The sequence below is a fragment of the Enhydra lutris genome, unplaced genomic scaffold, assembly GCF_002288905.1.
Source record: "Enhydra lutris kenyoni isolate GAN:26980312 unplaced genomic scaffold, ASM228890v2 scaffoldscaffold1, whole genome shotgun sequence".
Lineage (NCBI taxonomy): Eukaryota > Metazoa > Chordata > Mammalia > Carnivora > Mustelidae > Enhydra > Enhydra lutris.
In genome coordinates this window covers 82,586,692-82,611,327 of record NW_019154085.1, presented here as the reverse complement: position 1 = coordinate 82,611,327, position 24,636 = coordinate 82,586,692, and the positions used below count along the sequence as shown (strand labels likewise).

The 24,636-nt window shown below is 42.5% G+C and overlaps 1 protein-coding gene across 1 annotated transcript in view; it reads left to right on the top strand.

Moving 5' to 3' along the window:
* Positions 1 to 1,580: 1,580 nt before the first annotated feature.
* Positions 1,581 to 24,636, top strand: part of LOC111142050 (kinesin family member 5C) — a 154,629-nt gene continuing 131,573 nt past the window's right edge. Inside the window, exon 1 of the mRNA XM_022494987.1 lies at positions 1,581 to 1,968. Coding sequence (XP_022350695.1) covers positions 1,843 to 1,968 — 126 coding nt within the window. The 5' untranslated portion in view covers positions 1,581 to 1,842. The remainder of the gene's footprint in view (positions 1,969 to 24,636) is intronic.

The window sequence follows — 24,636 nt, the reverse complement described above, 5'->3', positions numbered from 1 at the left end:
GACATCTAATTGTTTGGCCAGCCCAGCACCATGGTCTTTTTCTGGGAATGACATCCCTCTTCTTTTGGGACCTTCCCACCATGGTATTCTTCAAAGATCTTGCAAAGTTCTTCACTCTGATTGAGTCATCCAGGGCTAGACACCTAAGCCCATGCCAATCATAGGCTTTCCCTAGTTTTTTTTTTTTTTTTTTCCCAAACCCAAACTCCAAGCAGACATCTATTCTTATCTAGTGGTAGATACTGAAGAATGAATTCCAGGGATTTTTGGCAGGTGGGTTTCCTGACGTTTGGAATGATCTGGAGTGAGAGAGAATGAGGCCAATACAAAGAGGAAACAGAGACAAGAGATAGAGAGAGAGTGTGTTGGTAGCCTGCCTGTTCCCTGGCTCCATTGTTTAATCATTTTTTGAATAAGCAAGATAATCTGGATTCTTCTGATAAATTCTCCTTTTTCCATAGTGGCTCCAGTTGTATTTCTATTAGTTTTTACTCTGTGAGCCCTATTTAATATGCTTACTTAGTAATAGGCACGAATGGATGACTCCTAGAGAGCAAATGGCTTACACAAAGTATCAGAACAAGCACAGAAATCAATGAATGGTGGAAGACACAAGTAGTTTGTCAATGTGTAAACATTACGACGAGAAGTGTAGGAGATGAGACCAATAAGTAGACAAAAATCTGATCGTGGGTTCTATATTATGCAAAGGACTTTAGAACTTGATCCTGTATATATTCTGCTTATTCTACAGGTTCCAAGTTGGCATTAGACAGAAGTTCTGTAAACCTTACTATCATGAATAGTAATCAAGAGGTTCTTAACCTGGGAATCACAGGCAGGCTTTTGTTGTCCCCAAATCCAGTGAAATAGCTTGAAAAATCTGTGGGTGTGTATGAATTTGTTTTTGGTTCTTGTTATGGAAAATGTCCTCAACTTTCATCAGATATTAAAGCAGTCCCTGATCTAACATATGTTGTGAACTGGTATGTGCAGGCATTTTGGGGAATGAAGGCTTCAAATATTCATGCAAATCTTTTTTCCCTTAATTTCATCACAACTCTTACAAAACATTTCAGCACATAGAAAATGCTTTATAACGTTTCTGCTGGCCATTGATTTAAGGCTTTTCCTTGGAGATCATGAAAACATACAAAGAGGGGATATAGACCTGGTTTATATAGAGATTTTAACTGGGAATGCTGGATATGACCTCCACCCTGTTCTTGGCTTGGGCAGCCAGACCAGAACTGTAGGCTTTCGGAGGTGGCATCTGGGGTACCACCGTTGTACCGAAAAGCCAACTGTAAGTAGCATCCTTGTCCTTCCACCAGCAAGTGGAGAGACTACAAGTCCCAGGATTCTTCCACACTTGGAGCCGGGGCGAGGGCGGGGCGGATCTCCGCAGTGACGTCACCGTCCCGGGGCGAGCCGGAGGTGGGCGGGGCGAAGGGGCGGGCCGGGGAGGTGGCGGAGCGCGCTGGTGCTGATGCAGGATGGCTGAGCGCGCAGGAGCCCGGGAGGTCTGAGCCGGGCGAGGCTCGCTCCCTGCGCATCGCCTAGTCCGCCGGCCGCGTGGTCGCGGGCAGGTGGGCCCGGAGCGCCGCGCCCGGCCGGGGCCAGGCCAGGGAAGGCAAGTCTGCAGGACCGGAGGGGCCGGAGGCTTATAGAAACCTACCCAATCTGGGAGCGGCCCGAGCTGCCCAGCCCGCCGAGTTCGCGATGACCTGCTGAGAAGCTTCGTTGGAGGCTGCAGGCGGTGCGGTTCGTGGCCTCCTCCCTCGTCCTGCTGAGCCCCGGCCCCCCACCCTTCCCCGCTCCCCCTCCCTGCCGCCGGCCGAGATGGCGGATCCAGCCGAATGCAGCATCAAAGTGATGTGCCGGTTCCGGCCCCTCAACGAAGCAGAGATTCTCCGAGGGGACAAATTCATCCCCAAATTTAAAGGCGATGAGACCGTGGTGATTGGGGTAAGTGTCCGGGATGTGTGGCTTCCCCTGCTGCTTCGCGCCGCAGCCGGGCTCCCGAACGCCCCAGACGGCAGAGGTGTTCCGCCACCCCTTCGGACATCCCCCACAGGGTTGCCCTCTCCCATAGACGTGAAGAGAAACCCCCTCCCCCACGCCCTGTAGTTCGCTCCCGGGCGGTGGAGGGGCGACTGGGGGCGGCAGGGCGGGCCCAGGTGGCGAGAGTAGAGGTGGGGGGCGAGGAAGGGTTCGGCGCCGCCATTGTTCTCGGGGTGGGGGCCCTCGTGGGCCTATTGTTCCCGGCTTGGCCACGCCGCGTGGGTAGAGTGCTCCCGTTACCCTCAAGCGGGGTTCTCAGGTTCCCCTTAAAGTAGGATCTCTGCACCCCACAAATGATTCCAGGCATCAGTTCGATTTATTGAACACTTTACCTGTTCTTCTCACGACCTTTGCAAACGGAAAAGAAAAAAAAGGTACTGGAAAAAATCCTAGCCTCGGCTGGGAGCTCCCACGCCGTGTAGACGCGGCTGCCCGCGGCGTTTCACCTTGCCCTGCGTGCAGAAGGAGGGGGATGTAGGGAACACTGATGGCCTTGGTGTCCCCGGGAAGGCCGGGTGTGTCTCCTGCTTCCTCCCAATCCAGGCTGCCCTGGACGTGGTCTCCGGGTCTGACCCCTCCCCAGTGCGGCGACCTGGTGTCCACAGACCTTCGGATGTTCCTCGCCCTGGATGGAGAGTAGGCTGTGTGCTCACATCTGTGGGGCTAGGGGGCCCAGAGCGCAGCCAAATAGCCCCTCTCTGCCAGGAGTAGAAGTTACTTTGTGTGGTTGGGTCAACCCCTTCCCCCACCCCCACCCCCCCACCTTTCCCTTCGTCCCCTCTTCCCCTCCTCCCACTTGGCTCCCTTTCTGCAGCCGGGGCTGCCGGTGGGGGCAGGGAATACCTTTGGGTTTTAGTTCTTAACGCAATATGTCAAATGAAATAAACCAGCCTTTGCCCCCCGCCCTTTCACTCTCCGTTGTCCCCAGCGTGTGTAGCTGACGGTGCCCTTTGTATGCGAGCCGCGTGGGGAGGGACCGAGTTAATGGGAGCCTCCCGATCCCCGCTGACATATTCCTGGCAGCCCGCTCGAGGCTGCTGATGCAGCCTTCCCGTCCCTGGCATTGATTAAGTGATGTCATCCCGATTACTGAGCATGCTCCGGCTAACCCCCTCCCTCCGATTCCCCCAGTGGCTGGTGTATTTAGGTCAAGTGATTGACAGGTGACAGTTTATCCAGGGTCTCTGCCGGCGTCTGCCAAGCCTTTCTCGAGCACCAGAGGCTGACGTTTGCCGGCCCAAACAACCCCAGTATCCTCCTTCACCAAGGTTGTGCTGCAGTCCCTGCGAAGGGCCCCCGGGGGACTAGCAGGTGCTAGCAGAATCGGTAGGCGGTCGTTCTAAGGCGAAAGGGGAAGGGTAATGGAGGCAAGGCCCTGGCCTTTGCTCAGGAGCTTCATCTCATACCTCCCTTAGAAAGGGAGCTCCCCATGACCACCTCTTTTCCCCTTCCCATTTTCACAGTCACCTGGAAACCCTGACCTCCAAATGCTATGTGGATTGGTATTTATTCTAAGAGCTGACCTATGAGGGTAGGACAGAGGGCTTTTCTCTCTGCTTAGTGTTAATTTGAAGAGGTGTGTGCTACAGTTATTGATGAGGAGGAGAATTCTATACTTAATGGCAGATAATAGGATCTGCAGCCAGCACATGGGGCAGATAGTAGCTTGTTTGGGTTACACCTCTCAGCAGGGATCAGCCTACAGTCTGATTTGCTATTTCCTGAGCCAGGCTGTGGTTTAGATAGAGTGGGAGTTACTGGGGACATCTAGTCCCTGCCCCTTACCTTGTAACAATTTTTTAAACAAATAATTATGCAGCACTAGAGGTTTTAAAGAAAAGACTGGAGTTGTTGTTTCTTCTCCTTCCCCTTCCCCTCCTCCTCCTTCTTTCTCTCTTCCTTCTCTTCCTCCTTCTTCTTCCTCCTTTTCATCTTCCTCTTCTTCCTCCTCCTCCTTCCCCCTTTTCTCTTCCTCCTCTTCCTATTCTTTCTCAGTCTTCTAAGAGGGATACACCAAGACTAATGAAATAGAATAATCCTCTTTGATCTGTGCACAAGGCAGAGATCCTAAGAACTATACCTATTTCCCATCTAAGAATACATATGATACTGACTAAATACATTATAACAAAGTCACTATAAGTGACTATAAGTAATTTAAACAAAAAATTGTGGATGTGAATACGCATGTAACTCTTCAACCGTAAAGTGAAAATTTTGATTATCTCACTATAATCCTTTAATACAACAGTTTTGAATTTTCTTTAAGAAGTTTATTTATTGAAATAAAGCATTCATATAGAAAAGTGTTTTCATAGGGTACAGCTTATAAAGCTCTTATAAGTAACCACTCCCTTGTAACCACTGGTCAGACTAAAACAGACATTTTGGGGACCCCAGAAGTCCCATTAGGATCCCTCCCAGTCACTAGCTGCCTCTCCTTTAGGGTAACCACTCTTTTAACTTCTGATGCTATAGATTAGCTTTTTTTTTTTTTTTTTAATAAACTTGATATACATAAGACCATATAGTATGTTTGCTTTTGTGTGTGGCTTCTTGCAGTCAGCGTCATGCTTGTCAAATTCATCCATGCTGTGGAGTGTAGCAAGTTTGTTATCCTCTTTGTTCTGTAGTACCCCATTGTATGAAGGTACCACAGTTTGTTCGTCCATCAACTGTTGGTAGACATTTAGTTTGTTTCCAATTTGGGGTTAATATGGACAAAGCTGCTATGAACATTGTTTTATACATTTTTTGGTGAGAGCGCATACAGAACAGAAGACCGTCAGATGCTGAAGATGTTGGGATTGTGCTAGGACCATTCTTTTCCAAAATAATAATGTGTAACCAAAGGAAAGGACCATTCTAGCAGCCCTTATCATGTTTTGTACACTGAGTGGAATGGTTCCCACGTCAGTTCAGTTGCAATTAACCGACATGGCTGGTTCAGTTGCAGGTGGAGACTGCCTTAGGTGAGCATTTCTTTCCTTGCTTGTAGAAGTGCAGATTGTGCGGATGACCAAAGAAGGCCAGAACCATCCAGAAATGTCAGTCATCTTCACTCCCAACAGATACATGTAAAAAATGAATTTCTGGGGGAGTTAGCTGTTAGTCTAAATTCAGAATCCCAAAATTCTCTCTCTCTCTTTTTTTAAACCACAGTCATTTTTTTTCTTTAAATTTCTGTTCAATTTTTATGGAGATGTATGTTAAGAGAGATTTTGCAGGTGGAGTTTCTAGATTTATCTGTTTTAGAAAATGTCCTGTCTTGCAGGAATCATCTCTACCACTCTTGCATTTTTTTCCCCAGCTCCTATACAAAGCTTCCTTTCTCTGAGCACCCCAGCCACAGTCTCTCCCCACTTTGAACTCCTATGGCAATATTTTGTATATGATCTTGTAACTTTGTTGTTTTAGATTGTTATTAGTTTTATCACATGTCTAATGACATTGTAAGCCATGTGTAGAGATACTGACCATCTCTATCTTGCTTCTTTGTACTTCCTAGGGCCTTGCCCACAGAAAGCACTTAATAAGTATTTATTGTTCTCTTTGTTTAATCTAGAAATTTTCACTTTGGTGTATTTAACTTATTTTGTGGGATGTTAATTGGCTCTAGGCTTCAGGGAGTAGGTAAAAAACCAGTTTTAAAGAGAAGTGCTATTCCTTTGAGCAGCCCTGGTAAGACAGCAGAATATCATAAGAAAATTGGGAAAGCACTACTTTCAGCTTTGTTAAAAATTAGAAAAGCTATCGACAGTGGTGGTGAGCTGGAAGTGGAGGGTGGGGATGTTCTAGTGATTAGAAAGGGACTCCACATAAATGAATTCTTCAGAGGAAAACTATTGGATTTATAGCATATCTCAAAGTACACTTTCCACCCCTCCACCCCCCTCCCCCCGTTGGCTGCTTAAAGTCCTGGTGAGTCAGCCATTACTTAAGGCTCTGACTATTGGTTTTGATGTATCTGTATTGATATAAATTCTGTCTTGGAGAGTTCCCAGTAAGGTTCTTTGAAATAGACCTTGACACTTAAGTTTCCTCATTTGGGGCTTTCCTCTTCAAAGTCCTAGGGAAGCAGTAAGTTCTGGCCTATTTGACATCAGCCATGAGCTCCGAGCTAGTCAGTGGCATAGAAGGTGGCCTCACTCTGCAGGAACTTAGATTAGTTGTGGGCAGTGAATGGGCAAGAAAGAACCAGGACTGAGACCTCATTCCAAGTTAGAGTTACTGTGGAGATTAAAGACTACAGAAGTGAAGAAATATGGCGAATTTTTTTCTTTTTGTCCGTAGTAATGGTCTCTAAAACCAAGAATATTAAACAGTGTTCATTTTAAATTTATATGCAGTAAAATCACTTTTTTGGGAATATAGTTCTATCCTTGGGGCTTTGATAAGTACAGAGTTGTGTCGCTATGCTCTATTAGTTTCCTTTTGCTGCTGTAACATAATTACAGATTAAAGGCTTAAAACTATACAAGTTAATTATCACACAGTTTCTGTAGATCAGAATCCATCAGAGCTGCTAGTTTCTCTGTTTAGAGTCTCTAAGGTCAAGGCCAAGCTACATGGCAGGGCCATGTTCTGTTCTAGGGGCAAATCCACTTCTTTGCTCATTCAGGTTGGTGGCAGAATCCTTATGGTTGTAGGAGTGAGGTCCTGTTTCCTTGCTGGCTGTCAGGCCTGGCTGTTCTCAGATTCTAGAGTCCACTGCAAGGTCCTAGTCACGTGGCCCCCTTGTCTGTCTTAAAAACCAGCAGTAGGTTGGTCCCTCTTATGGGTCACATCTCCCCTGCAACTTCCATGGCATGTCTGTCTTCCTGACTCTTCTGCCTCCCCCTTCCACTTTTAAGGGCCTGTCTGATTACAGTGAGCCCACCCAGATAATCTGCCAACATCTCTGCATTTTAAGGTCATCTGATTAGCAACCTTAATTACATCTGCAAAGTCCCTTTTACCCTGTAACATTCACATATTCACAGATTCGAGCAATTAGAGTATGAACATCTTTTGAGGCCATTATTCTGCCTACCACACACCAGCTTACTCAGGATATTAAAGTTTTGTTTATGTTCCCAACCAAAGCCCTCATGTTACCCCTCTGTAGTCAAACCTCCTCCTGTCTCTTAACCCCCGACAGCCACTTTCTCTTCCTCTCTATAATCTTTTTCTAGACTGTCATGAAAATGGAAACACATATTAAAGATCTTTTTGAGTCTGGGTTCTTCTACTTAAGAACTCTTAGAGTTGTGTGGTTATTGCATGTATCAATGGTGTCTTTCTTTTTATTGCTTAGTGGTACTCCGTTACTTGGATATAACACAGTTTGTTTATCCATTCTTCCAGTGAAGGGCTTTTGGGTTGTTTCCAGCTTGGATTGATGATGAATAAAACTGCTGTAGGCCTTTGCATTTAGGATTTGGTTTTTTTTAAAGATTTTTTTTAAAGATATTATTTATTTGACAGAGAGACAGGGCAAGAGAGGGAACACAGCAGGAGGAATGGAAGAGGAGAAGCATGCTCCCCGCTGAGCAGGGCTCCGTCGCAGGACCCTGGGATCATGACCTGAGCCAAAGGCAGATGCTTAACAACTGAGCCACCCAGGTGCCCCACATTTAGGTTTTTGTGTGAGGATAAATTTTTATTTCTCTTGGGTAAATACCTAAGATTATATCAATCATATTTAACTATATGATTAACTCTAAGGAACTGCCCAACGATTTTTCAGAGTGGTCGTACCATTTTGTATTCCTTCCTAAAAGTAATATTTTAAGCCAGGATTTTATTTATTTAAAAGGTTTATTATTTATTTATTTATTTATTTATTTATTTATTTGAGAGAGAATGAGAGCAGGGAGAAAGCAGGGAGAGCAGGGGAGGGGCAGAGGAAGAAGCAGACTCCCCACTGAGGAGGGAGCCGGACACAGGGCTTGATCCCAGGACTCTGGGATCATGACCTGAGCTAAAGGCCGATGCTTAACCAACTGAGCCACCGAGGCACCCCAAGCCAGGATTTTAAAGAGTTTATTCAGTCACTGTGTCTAAGTGAATACTAATAGTAGTGTTCAGTAGTCGAGATAGATCAGTCCTTCATTCTTCTGTGCCCTAAGTTCAGAGATGTTTATACCACTTGAAAATGAACTAGTGGGGACGCCTGGGTGGCTCAGTTGGTTAGGCAACTGCCTTCGGCTCAGGTCATGATCCCAGCGTCCTGGGATCGAGTCCCACATCGGGCTCCTTGCTCATCAGGGAGCCTGCTTCTCCCTCTGCCTCTGCCTGCCATTCTGTCTGCCTGCACTCGCTCTCTCTCCCTCTCTCTCTGACAAATAAATAAAATCTTTAAAAAAAAAAAAAAAAAAAAAGAAAATGAACTAGTGGTTTCCAGTAAACATACGCTCTGAATCCCTGGGATGAGTGAACACAAGAGAGTCACTATATGTGCCCCTGAGGCCACTCTCTGTTCAAGGTGAGCACACAGTTGGTACTTCCTAAATGATTGGGGTTGGTAGAGGCCGCAGAGAGAGTCAGACAGAACTGAGTGAAGTTTCACTAGCTAGCTGTGGGGCTGTTTTTCAAGTTGTTAAGCTTTTCTTGGCCTCAGTTTGATCATATTTAAAATGGAGATATAATTACTTATCTCACAGGGCCATTAGAATGAAATGAAAGGAAGTGGTCAAAAGAGTATCTAGCACAGAGAAAATGCTCAGTAAATGCTAATTATCCCTCATGTTTCCTATTGGCCCTGTAATTTTCTCATTTTTCAGGATCAGCTTTGCCCCCCAAAATCATTGCCCTTAACTCTATCCCCTGGAAACCATTTGTACTCCCATTTCTTAGGTTTTTGTTCACTCTCTTCTCCTGCTTGGAAGAGCCTCTTTTTTCATCTTATTTGTGAAATTCCTATCCATCCATGAAGGTAGAGCTCACTGACTGTTTATTTACAGACTGTATAAGCTGATCCTTTTATTTGCAGTGATCATTTATAAGAAAGAGTGTGTGTATATGTGTGTGTGTGTGTGTGTGTGTTTTATGGGTCTCTGTCTCCTTCCCTGTAGTTGTTTAGTTGCTTAGTAAATGTACCTTGATTGCGGCTTCCTTCTTCTCTTGTTGGGTGTGTGGAATCAGGTCTCCATAAATGCCAATTTCTGCATTACCTTAAATAACTTGGGTTATCACTGGGGATTTCCCTCTGCCTCCACCTGTGCTCATCTGGCCCAACTCCCTTATTTAATGACAATGTTTTCCATTCTTGGCTTTTCTTCCCCATTTAAAATAGGAAACCTCCCCCACCTCTGGGTTCCCTTTGGTCCCTGCCTCAGATTTCTCACCTGTGTCTACTTATTAAACAAGCAAAAACAGAACTACCTGCTCCCTAATGATTTTTCTTGAGTTAAGAAAAACTAGTCCCATTGACAGATCCAATTTCACCTTATTTCTCTTGGGTTATTTACAAGGTCCTCTTTTTGTGGCTGAGAAATCTCCTCCTTTAACCCATTTGCTGCATGCCAACCAAGTTCCTTTCAGCAGGAGACTGACTTGTTGCATGTATGGTAGTGCAGAAAGCATGGGAGATCACGCAGAAAGCATGGGAGAACATGGAGTTTCAGATTCCTCACCGTGGTTGGCTAAGTTAGACAGCCCAGGACCATCTCCCTGCTCTGCACCTTTTAGTTGCGTGGACTTGGACAGACTGCTAAAGTTTCAGTGTCCTGGCCTGTGCAATAGGGCTAATATCACTGTCCATCTTGTAGGGTTATTGTGATGGTCAGAAGAGTGAATGCACACAGAGTGCTGTGCACAGTGCCTGGTATAGAGCGGGCATTCAGAAACTGTCCGCTTTATAAGATCCACCAGTGGTTACTTCTCTGGGCTCTTGTCAGAGTGATTAATCTTGGGAAGGCCCAGATCCCTCTCAGCTTTCCTGGTACCCTCAGGTTGTGGGGGGAAAAATTATTCTGACACTTAGAAAAATAGGAAGGAAGATTATTGTGGTAGGTGTTAATGCTATCAGAATTGGGGAGACAAGTGAGGCTCAATTCCAGATACCAGGGGAGCTAGGTTGTGGGGGTGGGGAGGTGGATGAATGGACAGCTCTTAAAGGAGGCATCAGTTTTTGCTAAACTGACCTAACAGGATTCTTGCTGAAGGCAAGCCAGATACCCAGGTGTCGCGATCTAAGTACCAAGGTAATCAAGGGTGCTGAGATATTGAGGGTGGGGGGATCTTTCTTTAAACTGCCCTAGCAGGTTTCTTGCTAACACTGGACTCTGCAGGGACAGACACGGAAGTTTAAGGTCAAGGCCCAGTTGAGAGGAGGGCTCAGAGGAGCCTGACTAAAGTTTGGTCAAGGAGAGAGCCTTTGTCAGCTGAAACCCAGATGATTCGGTGGGGCATTCAAGACCTGTGTTTGGGGCCTGCCTGACTTCCTGACCTCACCCCGTCACCCCATGTTCCAACTATGCTTCTGTTCCCCCAAATGATTAGGCTGCTAAGTGTCCCCACCCTACTCTAGCTGCTTACACCCCACATGCCTGGAACAACTGTCCTCAAATTGTAGCTAAATGGCAAGCATCCATTCACTCTTAGGGTCTCATCCCATTAGTGCCTCCCCTGAGAATTTTTCTGACCAGCCCTTTTGCCCCTCAGCCCTGGCCAGAATTAGACACTTCCTCCTGTGCTCCCCTTATCCATGGATAGCTCCTGACTGACCTCCCCCAGCACTGTGTTTCATTTATTTGGGTATATAGGTCCTTTCTTTCAAGAAAACTGAAAATCCTTTGAAGGAAGGAAATGTGTGCCATTTTTAAACATCTCCAAGGCCTGGAACAGTGCCTGAAACAGAGGAGATGTTCAGGACCAGATGTCTTTTGAAAGAAATAGAAGAATGATCATCCTAGGCTGTTAGATGTTACAGCCTGGAGTTATTTGCTTGGGTTTTTACCTTGACCCCTCTCCAGCTCTGGTAATTTGTTTTTCTTACCTTGGACATCTTTGTGGTTTTATCGTTACTGTCCCAAATGAAATAGCTTTTTCAGCGTTTTGACATATTTCATGTTCATTGCAAAAATATTCAGATCATGCAGAAAAGCAAGAAGAAGGTGTAAAAAACACTTTTAATTTTACGAACCAGGAAATACCATAGTTAACGTTCATTGTGTATCTCAGAACCTTTCCATTCTGTAAAATGCCATACTTTGTTTTAAACCAAAGATAGGAATTTTGTAAAAATCTGTTTTGAAACCCACTGTTTTGCTTAATGGTATAGTTGGGATATCAGCATTTTTAGAGGCTGCATATAACTCTTATATATCTAATCAATTCTTTAACCATTTCCTAATGTTAGACATTTAGATGTTTCTGCTTCTTTTTCTTTCTGTTATAAACAGAGTGTGATAAACATTGGTGCACACATCTTTTTGTGCACTTGATCGATTGTTGTTTTAGAATACATTCTCCAGAATTGGGATTGCTGGGTAATAGGATATAGAGGATTTTAATAAGGCAGCCATAGCTTTTTGAGCGAGAGCAGTTTAGAGATGGTAAATTGTCCTGTTTTATACTCTCACTTTTTTGCCTACCAGCTGGAATTGCTGCCAGTGTTTCTCATAAGGCATCCCTTCATACCTGAACTAAATTAGATTCTTACCAAGAGTATGTGCTCTGTCATGCACTATTAATCCGTAAAGCCAGAACACGGCAATGCCTTCAGACTTAATGGAAACCATACGATTTTGTAGGCTGTCTCTTGTCAGTTTCAATATCCCAAAGGATGTTGTTTCCTGGAAGTGATCAAAAGCTAACTCTCTCTCTCGAGGCAGAAAAAGATAGAGGCCAAGATTGTAGTCTTAAAGAAAAATAGGGTGGATGCACTCTTTCTCCTTGGTGCTAATATTGAATGGCCTGTGATACCTTCTGGGCAGTGAGTGGTACGTTGAAAAGGGATCAAATAACCCTCACAAAAAAGCCCTAGAAAGAGTGCCCCTCCCAACGCCTCTGATTATTAGGTACTCTTTTAAGAAACTTATTGTATAAAATTCCAAACATGCACCAAGTAGAAATAATAACAAAATGTACCCCCACGAACCTATCAACCAGTTTAAACATTAACAAATGGCCAATTTTATTTTTTGTATATTCTTCTACTAAACTTTCCTCCCCAAATTACCTGATTGTTTTAAAGTGAAATCTCACATTATTTTATCCCTAACCTATCACACACACACAAACACACACATGTGTATGTATGTGTGTATGTGATATATATGTGTATATATATATATATATATATATATATACACATATATATATGATCAATTCTCTTTTAAAACCTCAATAATATTATCACAACTAAAATATGAGCAATTCCTTAATGTCAAATACTCAGATTTCCCCCCTAACTTCATAAATTTCTTCTGCAGCTGGTTTGCTCAAATCAGAATATTAGGTGATATTGATTTTAAGTGAGGAGAAAATGCTCCTACATAATCGACCTTGAAACAAAAAAAGGAGGCTTTTGCTATGGAGTCATGTGGGACAGTAGAACCACACACAGGGCATTCAGGCTAATCAGGATTTCCGGCCCACCTCCCTTAACAATGGTCACATCCCACTTATTCTTTCTAATGAACCAGTGCCAACAGTTCATTGTCACCCAGAAAAGCTATTTAAAGAGCTTTGTGCGTTATAGCTTCTCCCCCGTGCTTTTGCTGGCTTTAGTTGGTTGTATAAACATTAGGAAAGCAGGCAGATTGAGATTCACTCAGTTGTCTTCTGAGCTTAGTACCACCCTTATCAGATTGGTACCAACTACATTTACAGCAATTCTTTTAGGTGTTTCTAGGTGTATTAATATTTATTCCCTTTTCAGTCCATGAATACCCATCCTTGATGTGAATTGAATATTGGAAAATAAATCCAACAGAGCTGAAGGGGAAAAAATGTATGTGTGAGAACAGAATCACTGCAACATACTACTTTAAGGAAAAAGGTTTGTAGTTGTCTTTTTGTCTTTCGTATTCCTTTTCTCACTCAAAAAAAAAAAAAAAAAGAAAAAAGCTTTGTGGACATCTGGGTGGCTCAGTCAGTTCAGCGCCTGCCTTCTGCTCAGATCATGATCCTGGAGTCCTGGATCAGCCTCCCTGCTCAGTGGAGAGCCTGCTTCTCCCTTCCCCTCTGCCTGTCACCACCACCCCCCGCCCCCGCCCCATGGCTTGTGCTCTCTCTCTGTCAAATTAAAAAAAAAAAAGCTTTGAAGGGAGATGGAGTTGGAGAAAAACTACAAATTAAAAAAAAAAAAAATCCTGGTAATTTATGCTTTAACTTCTGAGACTGTAGTGTATGCTTGTAAGAGCTGCCGATCAACAATAGTGTTCTAGAAGCCATTTGTTTCAAGATCTCAGCAACACAATTCTGGACTGACACGTCTCGGGGACTCTTCCTTTCTTGGGCCCTCTCATAGAGCAGTCTCTCCCATTTTCAGGTTTTGTTTTGCCTCATGAGGAAACGAAAAGCAGTCTGCTTCAATTCATTGAGGAGGTTATGTCATAGCTTTTTTCTGAACAACTGTCTGGTACCTCACTCCTCAGAGATTATTGATTTTCTTCTGGGAATCTGGCTAAATAACAACTCCATGTGACATCAGAAACTTTGGATAGTCTTGGGGGAAGGGATTTCTGCTTCTCTGTCATAGCTGTCTCCTACCTCATAGAGGGGCACAAATTCCATTCCGACTGGTGAGTGTCCAGACCAGTCTTGGTCCTGGTCACTGGTGGGCAGGATCCCTTGAGAGGTGGTTAGTTCCTTCCAGTATCTAGCCTTTGTGGTGAGTTGACCTCTGTGGGGTCTGGCTTCTTGGGCTGGCTTCTAGGAGTTATTCTTCTGTCTCTTCTCTGCATGCTGCTGAGTGGGTAAGTTAGGCTGTGTCCACAGATTCAGGCCAGGGTGGGCTGATCTCAAGGTCCGGAAAAGGTTGGGTTGCTGGATGGAGGGGTGATGAGTTAAGGAAGGTAGAAAGACCACGTAACTCTACTCACTTGGCCAGGTTTGGTATTGGGGTGATGGGCACTGGTGCCCTGCCCAAGTGGACCTGGAAACTTCAGCAAACTCTCCCACCCCGCATGTAGGAGGGGCTGATGGTTAGGGGAAGCTTTTGGCTTTTTGGGTCCTTTGTACCGATGTCATCCTATAGCATCAAAACCTCCTAACTAGGGGCGCCTGGGTGGCTCAGTGGGTTGGGCCTCTGTCTTCGGCTCAGGTCATGATCCCGGGGTCCTGGGATCGAGCCCCCCATCAGGCCCTCTGCTCAGCAGGGAGCCTGCTTCCCCCCCCCCTGCCTGCCTCTGCCTACTTGTGATCTCTCGCTCTCTGTCAAATAAATAAATAAAATCTTTTAAAAAAAAAACCTCCTGGGCGCCTGGGTGGCTCAGTGGGTTAAGCCGCTGCCTTCAGCTCAGGTCATGATCCCAGGGTCCTGGGATCGAGTCCCGCATCGGGCTCTCTGCTCAGCGGGGAGCCTGCTTCCCTTCCTCTCTCTTTGCCTACTTGTGATCTCTGTCTGTCAAATAAATAAATAAAATCTTTAAAAAAAAAAAAAACCTCCTAACTAATGGTTTATTTATATAATATTTGTGGAAAGTAGACTTTAGAAAGGAAGTGTTTAGCTCTTTGGTAATAATTACTAGACAACAAAACCTACTAATTATGTGTTCAAACAAGTGGGAAAAAAACACCCACAGTACTATATCCTAGTATAACAACACTTGCTTGTTCGTTTATTAAATGTTTCTTAATAAATATGGCTCTTATAAAGATGGGCTTGAAGATCTGTTTTAAACTGTATTTTCTGGTCTAGACATTTAACCAAAAGAGACCATAAAGGGGAAAATATATACCTACTTGATAGTTCTTTAGTTCTATTGAAAAACAAGTATAAAGAGGTAATATAGACATTCATGAAAAACTTGAAATTAACTTTATTACTATGAAAAATGTTTCCTTTTCTAAAAAGTAAAAGTAAAGTTTTCGGACTTCGCGGTAATACTCTGCTGTCCAGTATGGAAGCCACTGGCCTCCTGCAGTTAGTGATCTCTTTGCAGGGTAGCTGGCCCAACTTGGGGTGTGCAGTAGAGGTAACACTTACACTGGCTTTTATTTTTATTTATTTATTTTTAAAGATTTTATTTATTTATTTGACAGAGAGAGATCACAAGTAGACAGAGAGGCAGGCAGAGAGAGAGGGAGAAGCAGGCTCCCCACTGAGCAGAAAGCCCGATGCGGGACTCGATCCCAGGACCCTGAGATCATGACCTGAGCCGAAGGCAGCGGCTTAACCCACTGAGCCACCCAGGCGCCCTACACTGGCTTTTAAAGACTTAGTACAGAAAAGAGGAATATAAAATATCCCACTTTTGTGTATTCATTACATTTTGAAATGATAGTGTTTTGGATATATTAGGCTCAATAACATTAGTAAAATGATTTTCCCCTGGGGCGCCTGGGTGGCTCAGCGGGTTAAAGCCTCCGCCTTCGGCTCAGGTCATGATCCCAGGATCCTGGGATCGAGCCCTGCATCAGGCTCTCTGCTCGGTGGGGAGCCTGCTTCCTCCTCTCTCTCTGCCTGCCTCTCTGCCTACTTGTGATCTCTGTCTGTCAAATAAATAAATAAAATCTTAAAAAAATTAAAAAAAAAAGATTTTCCCCTTTTTATTTTTTATTTTTTATTTTTTTAAAGGTGTACATTTATTCATTTATTAAAGGTATAAATAAAATGTTTACAGTAGTCAATATAAAAAACTAATTGAAAACCTATATATCTGTTTAGTTTTGGAATTTTTAGACAACTAGTTCTGTATAGGAAAATATACATTATAATAATTACTATTATATAACAATTTATAATAATTAACCAATTATGATGGCTTAATTGAAGGGAGGTGATACTAGCAAGTTTAACTAGAACTATTTATTCCCCAAACGCAAAATTTAAATAACATTAATTTTAAGAGTGGTATAATATTTAAAAAACGAATCATAATTTCCAATTGTATTGTAAATTTAAAACAAATACCTTAAGATTGTTTGTCAGAGTGGTCATTTACCAAAAAAAAAAAAAAAAAACAACAAAAAAAACACAATAACTGTTCAGGGACAGGGGAAGAGTGTATGCCAGATGTACTGGCAAACTTTTTACTATATGTGACTGTATTAAGATAAACACTGTCTTTCCAGTATCTTGAAATCCTGGTATGTAGTATAGAAGTCAACAAACTCATAGAGGGTCCAAATCCTTTAAAGAACTGTTAATCAGGGACGCCTGGGTGGCTCAGTTGGTTAAGTGGCTGCCTTCAGCTCAGGTCATGATCCCAGCGTCCTGGGATCAAGTCCCACATCAGGGCTCCTTGCTCAGCAGGGAGTCTGCTTCTCCCTCTGCCTCTGCCTGTCACTCTGTCTGCCTGTGCTCACTCTCTCTGACAAATACATAAATAAAATCTTTAAAAAAAAAAAAAAGAACTGTTAATCATTTAAAGAATTAAAAAAACCCTAAAATGTCAAATTCAACCTAAAAATGTCTTGGAACCACTGTGGATTTTAATCTATTTTATTTTATTTTATTTTATTTATTTTATTTGGACTAGTGGTAAGGCATTTTTTGACCTTTGAAATGTTTCATGGTCTGATGAACTAATTGGTAGAATAGAATAAACTATTCCTATGGGAAAACACTAAGAGATGTTTGAGTTCTACTTCAAGGTTGTTTTTTATCCCCTTTTTATTTTTAAATAAATAATTTAACACGTGACTGGTGGGAAATTTAAAGTTACGCATGTGGCTTGCGTTCTTTGTTGGAATTGCATTTCTTTTGGACAGCCTTGCACTAACCTTTTGATGCCGACACTGTTTCTGCATTTATTAATTTTAGTTCCACTTTGGAACTCAAAAGAGGGCTTATTGCATGCTAAGCTAAATAAGTCAAGATCTCTGCCATCCATAACCATATCTATAATCCAAGAGAAGGCAAGTGAAAAAAAAAAAAGAGAGAAAGAAATGATTAGCATGCTGTGCTGGGACTGTCCAGAGAAAAGAGGAAACAAAGCCTTGCTGGAGTTAAAAAGAGAGAAAGCACATGGAGTTGTGTTCAGGGAAACCTCTGCAGAAGGATCATTGATCATTACCTTGAGGCTGGGGCAGGCTCTACTTTGCACGTATAAAATTTGCTCCTAAGTTACGTTGCAGTTCTACATAGCTGCTTCAGACAGTCCATTTCGAAGTGTTGGGAGAAAATCTGAGAAGTCATGCGTGCTGTAGCCCTGTCCGTCTCTCTGCTGTCACTCCCCGCTCCCCCATAAATATTGTGACATAGAGCGTTGCCCGAGGAGCTTCGGGAGGAGCTGCCCACCCGCATCTTATAATGAAGTACTGGCGGTTAACAACAGCGGCTCTGATGAGCTTGCGGGGGGTGACACTGGGAACACCTACGAGGTGACACGGCATGTTGTCTTTGAAGAATGTCCCGGACCCTCCGGGCTGCACAGTTCCTACCTCGGCCATCCTGGGGACCACGCCCTTGGGGTCCGCCTCCTAGGCGGATGGGTTTTAGTTCCACCGCAAATCTGCCACTTAACCTCCTGCAGGCATTCTGTTACTAATGCTAGGAATGACAAAACCTCAGGTCCTGGAAATGCATTTCTCTTTAGCATTGGCGCCTCCTAATGGGGTCCCTCCACCCTGCGGAACAAAAGCCCACATTAGGAGGCAGGCTGATGGGAGGAGGCGACGCGGTGGGAGAGCCTAGAAACGCCCTCCTGGTCGCTGGCAGGTGCCTCTTTGTTCTGGCATCTGTGCGGGAGAGGTCGCCCTGCCCGTGAAGACCATACAGCTCTTTGGACAGAGAGTTGGTTCTGGGGAGGGGAGTGGGGGGTGGTTGGGAATCTCTCTTTCCCGCCCCCCCACCCCATCATGACCCTTTTTGTCTGGGCTGGCACAGAATTGACTTCTCCTCCTTTCTAAATGGCCAAAACGCCACGATGATCACATGAAGCGCAATAACACAAAACCAGCCACAATCTTACCACCCTGCATAATCCAGTTTACTTTTTATATCCTCCTCCTCCCTCTCCTCATTGACCCTTAACATTCCAAAACATGTATTTCCAACACTGGAGATACAGTTCTGCCCCTCCCCCCCTTTCCCCTAAGTTTACTCCATAAATGATTTCCCACCTTGTATAATATCTTCATGGTTGTAATTTTCAGTGCAGATTTAAGTGCCCATTGGGCGATGGATCACAGTTGGCTAACCCCTCCGGTGTTGCTGGCATTTAGATCCCAGCTTCGCCTTACTCTGAGGGCTGGTTTAGTGACCATCCCTATGCACAGAGCTGTTTTCTTCTGTTGAGTTGTTTCTAGAGGATGCGTTCTCCAGAAGTGGGTTTACTGGGCCCAGTGCTATGAACACATCACTATCTTACTGAGTATTACCCACTGCTTTCTGTAGGGACCACTTCCTATAGCCTCTGGGGATTTGAGTGTCCTATGTGGCAGTGAATTTATTTTTCACGGAAAGTGTACATAACTGAAGCCATATTTAACATAATGTGTTTCTGATGGTATGGGAGTTGCGGGGAAGACTTGGGCATTGTAGGTGAGGACTCTTTAATTTGGGTTATTGCACGTGTCAGAGGCTCCTCAGTGTAGACAGTAGTCTTGTGTCTCTTGGTCTTGCCTATTTTGAGGGAAGAGATGATGGAAAACAACCCTCTGAAGTGGCTTAATTCTGGCAGAATTTCTTCAACACTAAATTTCCTTCCAGAAGATGTAATTTATTTGGAAAGTGAGTATGGGATGTTGGAGAGAACAGGCTTTTCAACTTGGATATTTAGGACTGTATTTAGAAAAAATTCCTCAAGGTTTTTAAAGTTAAGGATAGCCTCTTTTTTATCTTCTGTTGTCCCCACCCCACCCTATCCCAAACACAACCCTAGGCAACAATGGGTTCAGTATAAATATCAGGTATTATAGTATCTTGATCAACAGAACTACAGACAATGTATGTATTACTGCTCTTCTCATAGAGCTTTACGCATCTATTTGATGAAGAGTAATTTTCTTCTTAGACCAATGAAGTTATACTCTTCCCCAATTGCTTGCTAATGATTGTAATTCTAACAGAATAGTGACAGCATATAGCAAAATCTGTTTTACTTAACACACACTTAGTAAATGCTCTACCATATGTTCATCCGTTTACTTTAATCCTCGGTGCCAACCTAAGAGGTAACTACTGTCGTCATACCCCTCTCTGCATTCCACAGATGAGGAATCTAGAGCACAGAGAGGTTAAGTCACTTGCTCAGGTCACACAAGTATAAGTAAATTGTGGACCTAGGCTTCAGACTAAGGCAGTGTGGCCCTAGAGTCCTTGCTTCTAGCCATTTGCTATGTTGCATCTACCTTTTGGTCATAACAGGAGTTGACAATGTCTGGGTCATAGCATTTTCTACATTAGAGTTGCTCTGGGGCACAAGTCCTTTGAGTTATTCCCTGGTAAGGGGGTTTGTTGTCAATTAAATGTAAGAAGTGTTGCTCACATTCTCTGCCTCTTGGAGACAATCCCACCTTTCCCATCACCAATCCTGCAGTAAATAAGCACTCTTAGTTTTGTTTACTTGGTGTTTACCATTAGCAACCCATTAGGCAGAGGCTTAATTTGGGGAATTTTTGTAGAAGGTAGCTATAACCTGGGCTGTACTTGAAAGTGGAGGGTTTTTGTTTTTTTCCTCTCTGTTGCTTGGCCTTGCATTGATATCAGATTTTATATGAAGGTCAGAATCAGCTTACTATTACTGTAATGTCCATCTGAGAGAGACTGTAGGGTGCTCCCTAGAACACAATGCCAGTGTTCTCAGAGTGTGGTGCATTTGCTAGAAGATATTGTAGGCTTGACTTTGGAATGTTTCAGCATGGCTCTGTTCACGGAGAAAAAGATTAAGATGCTTTTTTTTTTTTTTTAAATAAAAATGCGTGTTCGCCATGCTCTTCTGTGCATTAAAAGTGAATTTATGTCTGCTTCTTGGATTCCTAAATCCATATTCATGGTGCCATAATATGGTACATTCAACCATATTAGAAAGCTCTCTTCTAAAGAATTGTGAGTAGATTTTAAAAGGTGCATCATGGAGCACCTGGGTGGCTCAGTGGGCTAAGCCTCTGCCTTCCGCTCAGGTCATGATCTCAGGGTCCTGAGATCCAGCCCCACATCGGGCTCACTGCTCAGTGGAGAGCCTGCTTCCTCCCACCCTCTGCCTGCCTCTCTGCCTACTTGTGATCTCTCTCTCTCTCTCTCTCTCTCTCTCTGTTAAATAAATAAATAAATAAAATCTTAAAAAAAAAAAAAAGGTGCATCATGAAGGTAACTTTTCTCATCTTCAAGGAATGACAATTCTGTTTCCTTCCTAACACAACATATACTTTTTACTCCTTTTTTCTTGTTTCACTGCATTGGATAGAACCTCTGGGATGATCTAAAATAAAAACAATGATAGCAGGAATCCTTGATCATATTGTTGATGATATTCGTGATTGTAAAGAAATGTTTGCTGTAGATTTTAGTAGATGTCCATTGTGAAGGTAAGGGAGTACCAGCTATCCCTAGTTTGTTTTGTGTTGTTTTTAGTCAAAAATAGGTCTTATTTATTTATTTATTTTTGCTCATAACACGTGAACAACTTTATTTTTAATAATTTAACATAAATATATTTATTTATTGTGGGAATAATTATGAATTCGTCTTAAAGACCTTGCTTGCTTTTTGTCTGGATTGTAATAGTCTTGGAAACCATGTAATAGTCTTGGAAACCAGTTTCCTGCTTGCTCTCCATCCCTCTAATCTCTTGAATACTGTAGCTAAAATCTTTCTGAAGCACTGCTCAGAATTTGTCAACTCTCTGCTCAGAAACATTTAAGACTCTCCTTTGCTTACTAAAATGTGAACTCCTCACCTTTTGTCCTGTGGTTCACCAAACTCTCCATAATGTGTTTCGGTCATCCTTTTGCACTGATCACTTCACTCCGTTCCAGAACTCTGCCTTTCTCAAACCTAACCATGCACGATAGCCCCATCTCAGTCTGCACTTTCACTCTTCAGTGCCTTTGTCCATGAGGTTCCCTTCTATCTGTGCCTCTTGAAATTCTTTCCTACCCCACAAGCTCACTGGATTCATTTCCTTGTTTCTTTAGTCCGTCCCTTCTTGGAATTACCCTACTCACAGTACTGGGGTTTGTTGGATTTATTTTCTTTCTTTTTTTAAAAAAATAGCTTTATTAAGATATAATTGAACAACATGGTTTGATTTATTTTCGTATTCTCAGCATGTGAGTCTTAATGGGTCTTCTAAAAGATGCATCATGAAGCGAACTTTTCTCATCTTCAAGGAATGACAGTTTCGTTTCCTTCTTTCCACAACATATACTTTTTCCTCCTTTTTTCTTGTTTCGCTGCATCAGATAGGACATCCAGGATAATCTAAAATAATGAGTGAATGAACAAATGACTAACTGAGGGAGTACTTCTTCTGGTACTTATTGTCTCATTTTTCTGGTTATATTTGGTCTGATTGTCCTTCTTTCCCTGTCCCTATATATCCTTCCTGACCATGAAAGTAGCTGCTCATATGTTTCTTTTGAGAAATTCACCATAACTAGACCAAACTATATACAGGCACTCCTCAGGGAGAACAACCTATTTATTCCACCCTCAGCCAACTCTCTGTCTAATAATAGAGACAGACACATGCATGTGCGCGCGCACGCGCACACACACACACACACACACACACACACACACACAATAACAATACAACTGTGTTGTACAAGTGATTGACCAGGACGCAAGGTTTGTTGAGCAATAAACACCTTTAGGGTTGAGGCAGATTTTGCAAAATTGTTTGTTGAATATCCAAACTCTGTTTTCTTCTATTCAGCTCTTCAGTTGGCAGAGCCAAAAAGGAAAGAAATTTGAAATTCATTAAGTACAGAAATGATTGATTTCAAATGATTTCCTCTTCTACTAAAACATAGAAGCCACACACAAAACAGTCTTCTCTTGATTTGCAACTTACTAGAATTAGAAAATCATTTTAATTTGAACTGAAAACTAGCATCATAATGAAAGAAGGTCCAAGAAATTCTAAATTGAAGACATTAAAATAAATGAATCACACTTAAAATTCATTGATGGTCCTTAGCTCTGAAAGGGAAATGTCTGTAATTTACCTAAATTGTCTTGAAAGGAAAAGAAATAAGAGAATTTCTTTTTTGGATGTCTGGCATTTTCCTAATAACCTGGCTATAGAGTGATTGAATTGTTATTATAACCCCGTAGCTACTATTTTCATTTCAAGAGTGTGGGTTAATTCCAGCCGACGCTTATATTTCAAATGAGTTTTTGTATAATATATGTGATCAATCAATACTGATCCACAGAGTTTGAGGATCAAAATTATTTTAGACCAACCAGTATGTTTTTCTTAAATATGGTCAGTTGTTCATCCTAGCTTATTACTCAGGAAAATAGAAGGGGGAGGGAAGATAAAAGAAACTATGAAAATAATCACAACCTGGAAACAACAGATGTTGGCGAGGATGTGGAGAAAGGGGAACCCTTTTACACTGTTGTTCAGAATGCAAACCGTCACAGCCACTCTGGAAAACAGTATGGAGGTTCCTCAAAAAATTAAAAATAGAACTATGCTGCACCCAGCAATAGTACTACTAGGTATTTATCCAAAGGATATGGAAATAGTGTTTTGAAGGGCCACATGTGCCCCAATGTTTATAACAGCACTGTCAACAATAGCCAAATTATGGAAAGAGCCTAAATGTGTTTTTTGTTTTTGTTTTAAGATTTTATTTTATTTTATTTTTTTTTTGACGGACAGAGATCACAAGTAGGTAGGAGAGGCAGGCAGAGAGAGAGAGAGGAGGAAGCAGGCTCCCTGTGGAGCAGAGAGCCTGATGCGGGACTCCATCCCAGGACCCTGGGATCATTACCTGAGCAGAAGGCAGAGGTTTAACCCACTGAGCCACCCAGGCACCCCCTAAATGTGTTTTGACTAATGAATGGATAAAGAAGATGTGGTACATAGGTACAAAGGAATATTACTCACCCATCAAAAATAATGAAATCTTGCCATTTGCAGCAACATGGATGGAACTAGAGTGTATTATGCTAAATGAAGTAAGTCAGTCAGAGAAAGATAAATACCAAATGATTTTACTTATATATGGAATTTTTATAAGTATTTTTTTATTTGATAGATAGAGAGCACAAGCAGGGAGAGTGGCAGGCAGAGGGAGAGTGAGAAGCAGGCTCCCTGCAGAGCAGGGGGAGCTCAATATGGGACTCAATCCCAGGACCTGGGGATCATGGCCTGAGCTGAAGGCAGTTGCCCCAACTGAGCCACTCAGGCACCCCTCATATGTGGAATTTAGGAACAAAAGAGAGGAACATAGAGGAAAGGAAGGAAAAATAAGATAAAAACAGGGAGGTAAACCATAAGGGACTCTTAACAATGGAGAACAAACTGAGGGTTGCTGGAGAGGAGTTGGATGGGGGGAATGGGATAAATGGGTGATAGGTATTAAGGAGCACACTTGTTGTGATGAGCACTGGTTGTTATATGCAAGTGATGAATCACTAATTCTACCCTTGAAACTAATACTACAGTATATGTTAACTAACTAGAATTTAAATAAAATCTTGAAAGAAAATGAAACAAAAAAGAGAGTAATCACAAGTGTCCAATAGCTTCTTTTTACTTGCTTTAATTTTCTTGAATTTTTATTTGAAATATAAATATTATATAAGCACTTTAGGACAGTTAAAAAGATATAAGGAGGGAAAAATTTGAAAGTAGAAATGTTCCATATTCCCTCTGTCTAGAATAACTACTGTCAACTGATGAATGCTATATTATTCTAACATCTTTATAAATTTAATTGTTAAGTATTTAATATATATAAAATAATGCATGTAACAAAAATAGGTGATGAGTCATGCTAATAAAATGAACACCCATGAGGTCACCATCCCCCTAATGGCACTTTACCAATGTGTAAAATTCCCTTGGTCACAGCTGCTGTCCCCTCATTCTAGAAAAAAACATCCTCTTAAATTTTGCTTTTGTCATCCAGCTAATATTCTTAATGATTTTACTGCAGACATCTTTTTGGTTTGCTCAATTTTGCTTGGTATTGAATCAGTGAAATATTTATATTTAATTATATATTAGAATAATTATAAATGTTAGTATTTATAAAAATATTGTCTATATTTTCCTGGGACCTGATCTTTTCTCTTAACATTTATGTTTCAAAATAGCTATTTAAAATTGCTATGAGTTCTGAAGGTAGAAAACAATAGCCTGTTCAAATCTAGAGAAACCTCTGGTGTCTTTCCTCTTCTTGTAAGGAAAGACACCAATCCTACTGGATTCGGGCCCCATCCTCATGACTTCACTTGACTGTTTACCTCTTTAAAGGTCCTATGTCCAAATACAGTCAGTCATTGGAGGTTAG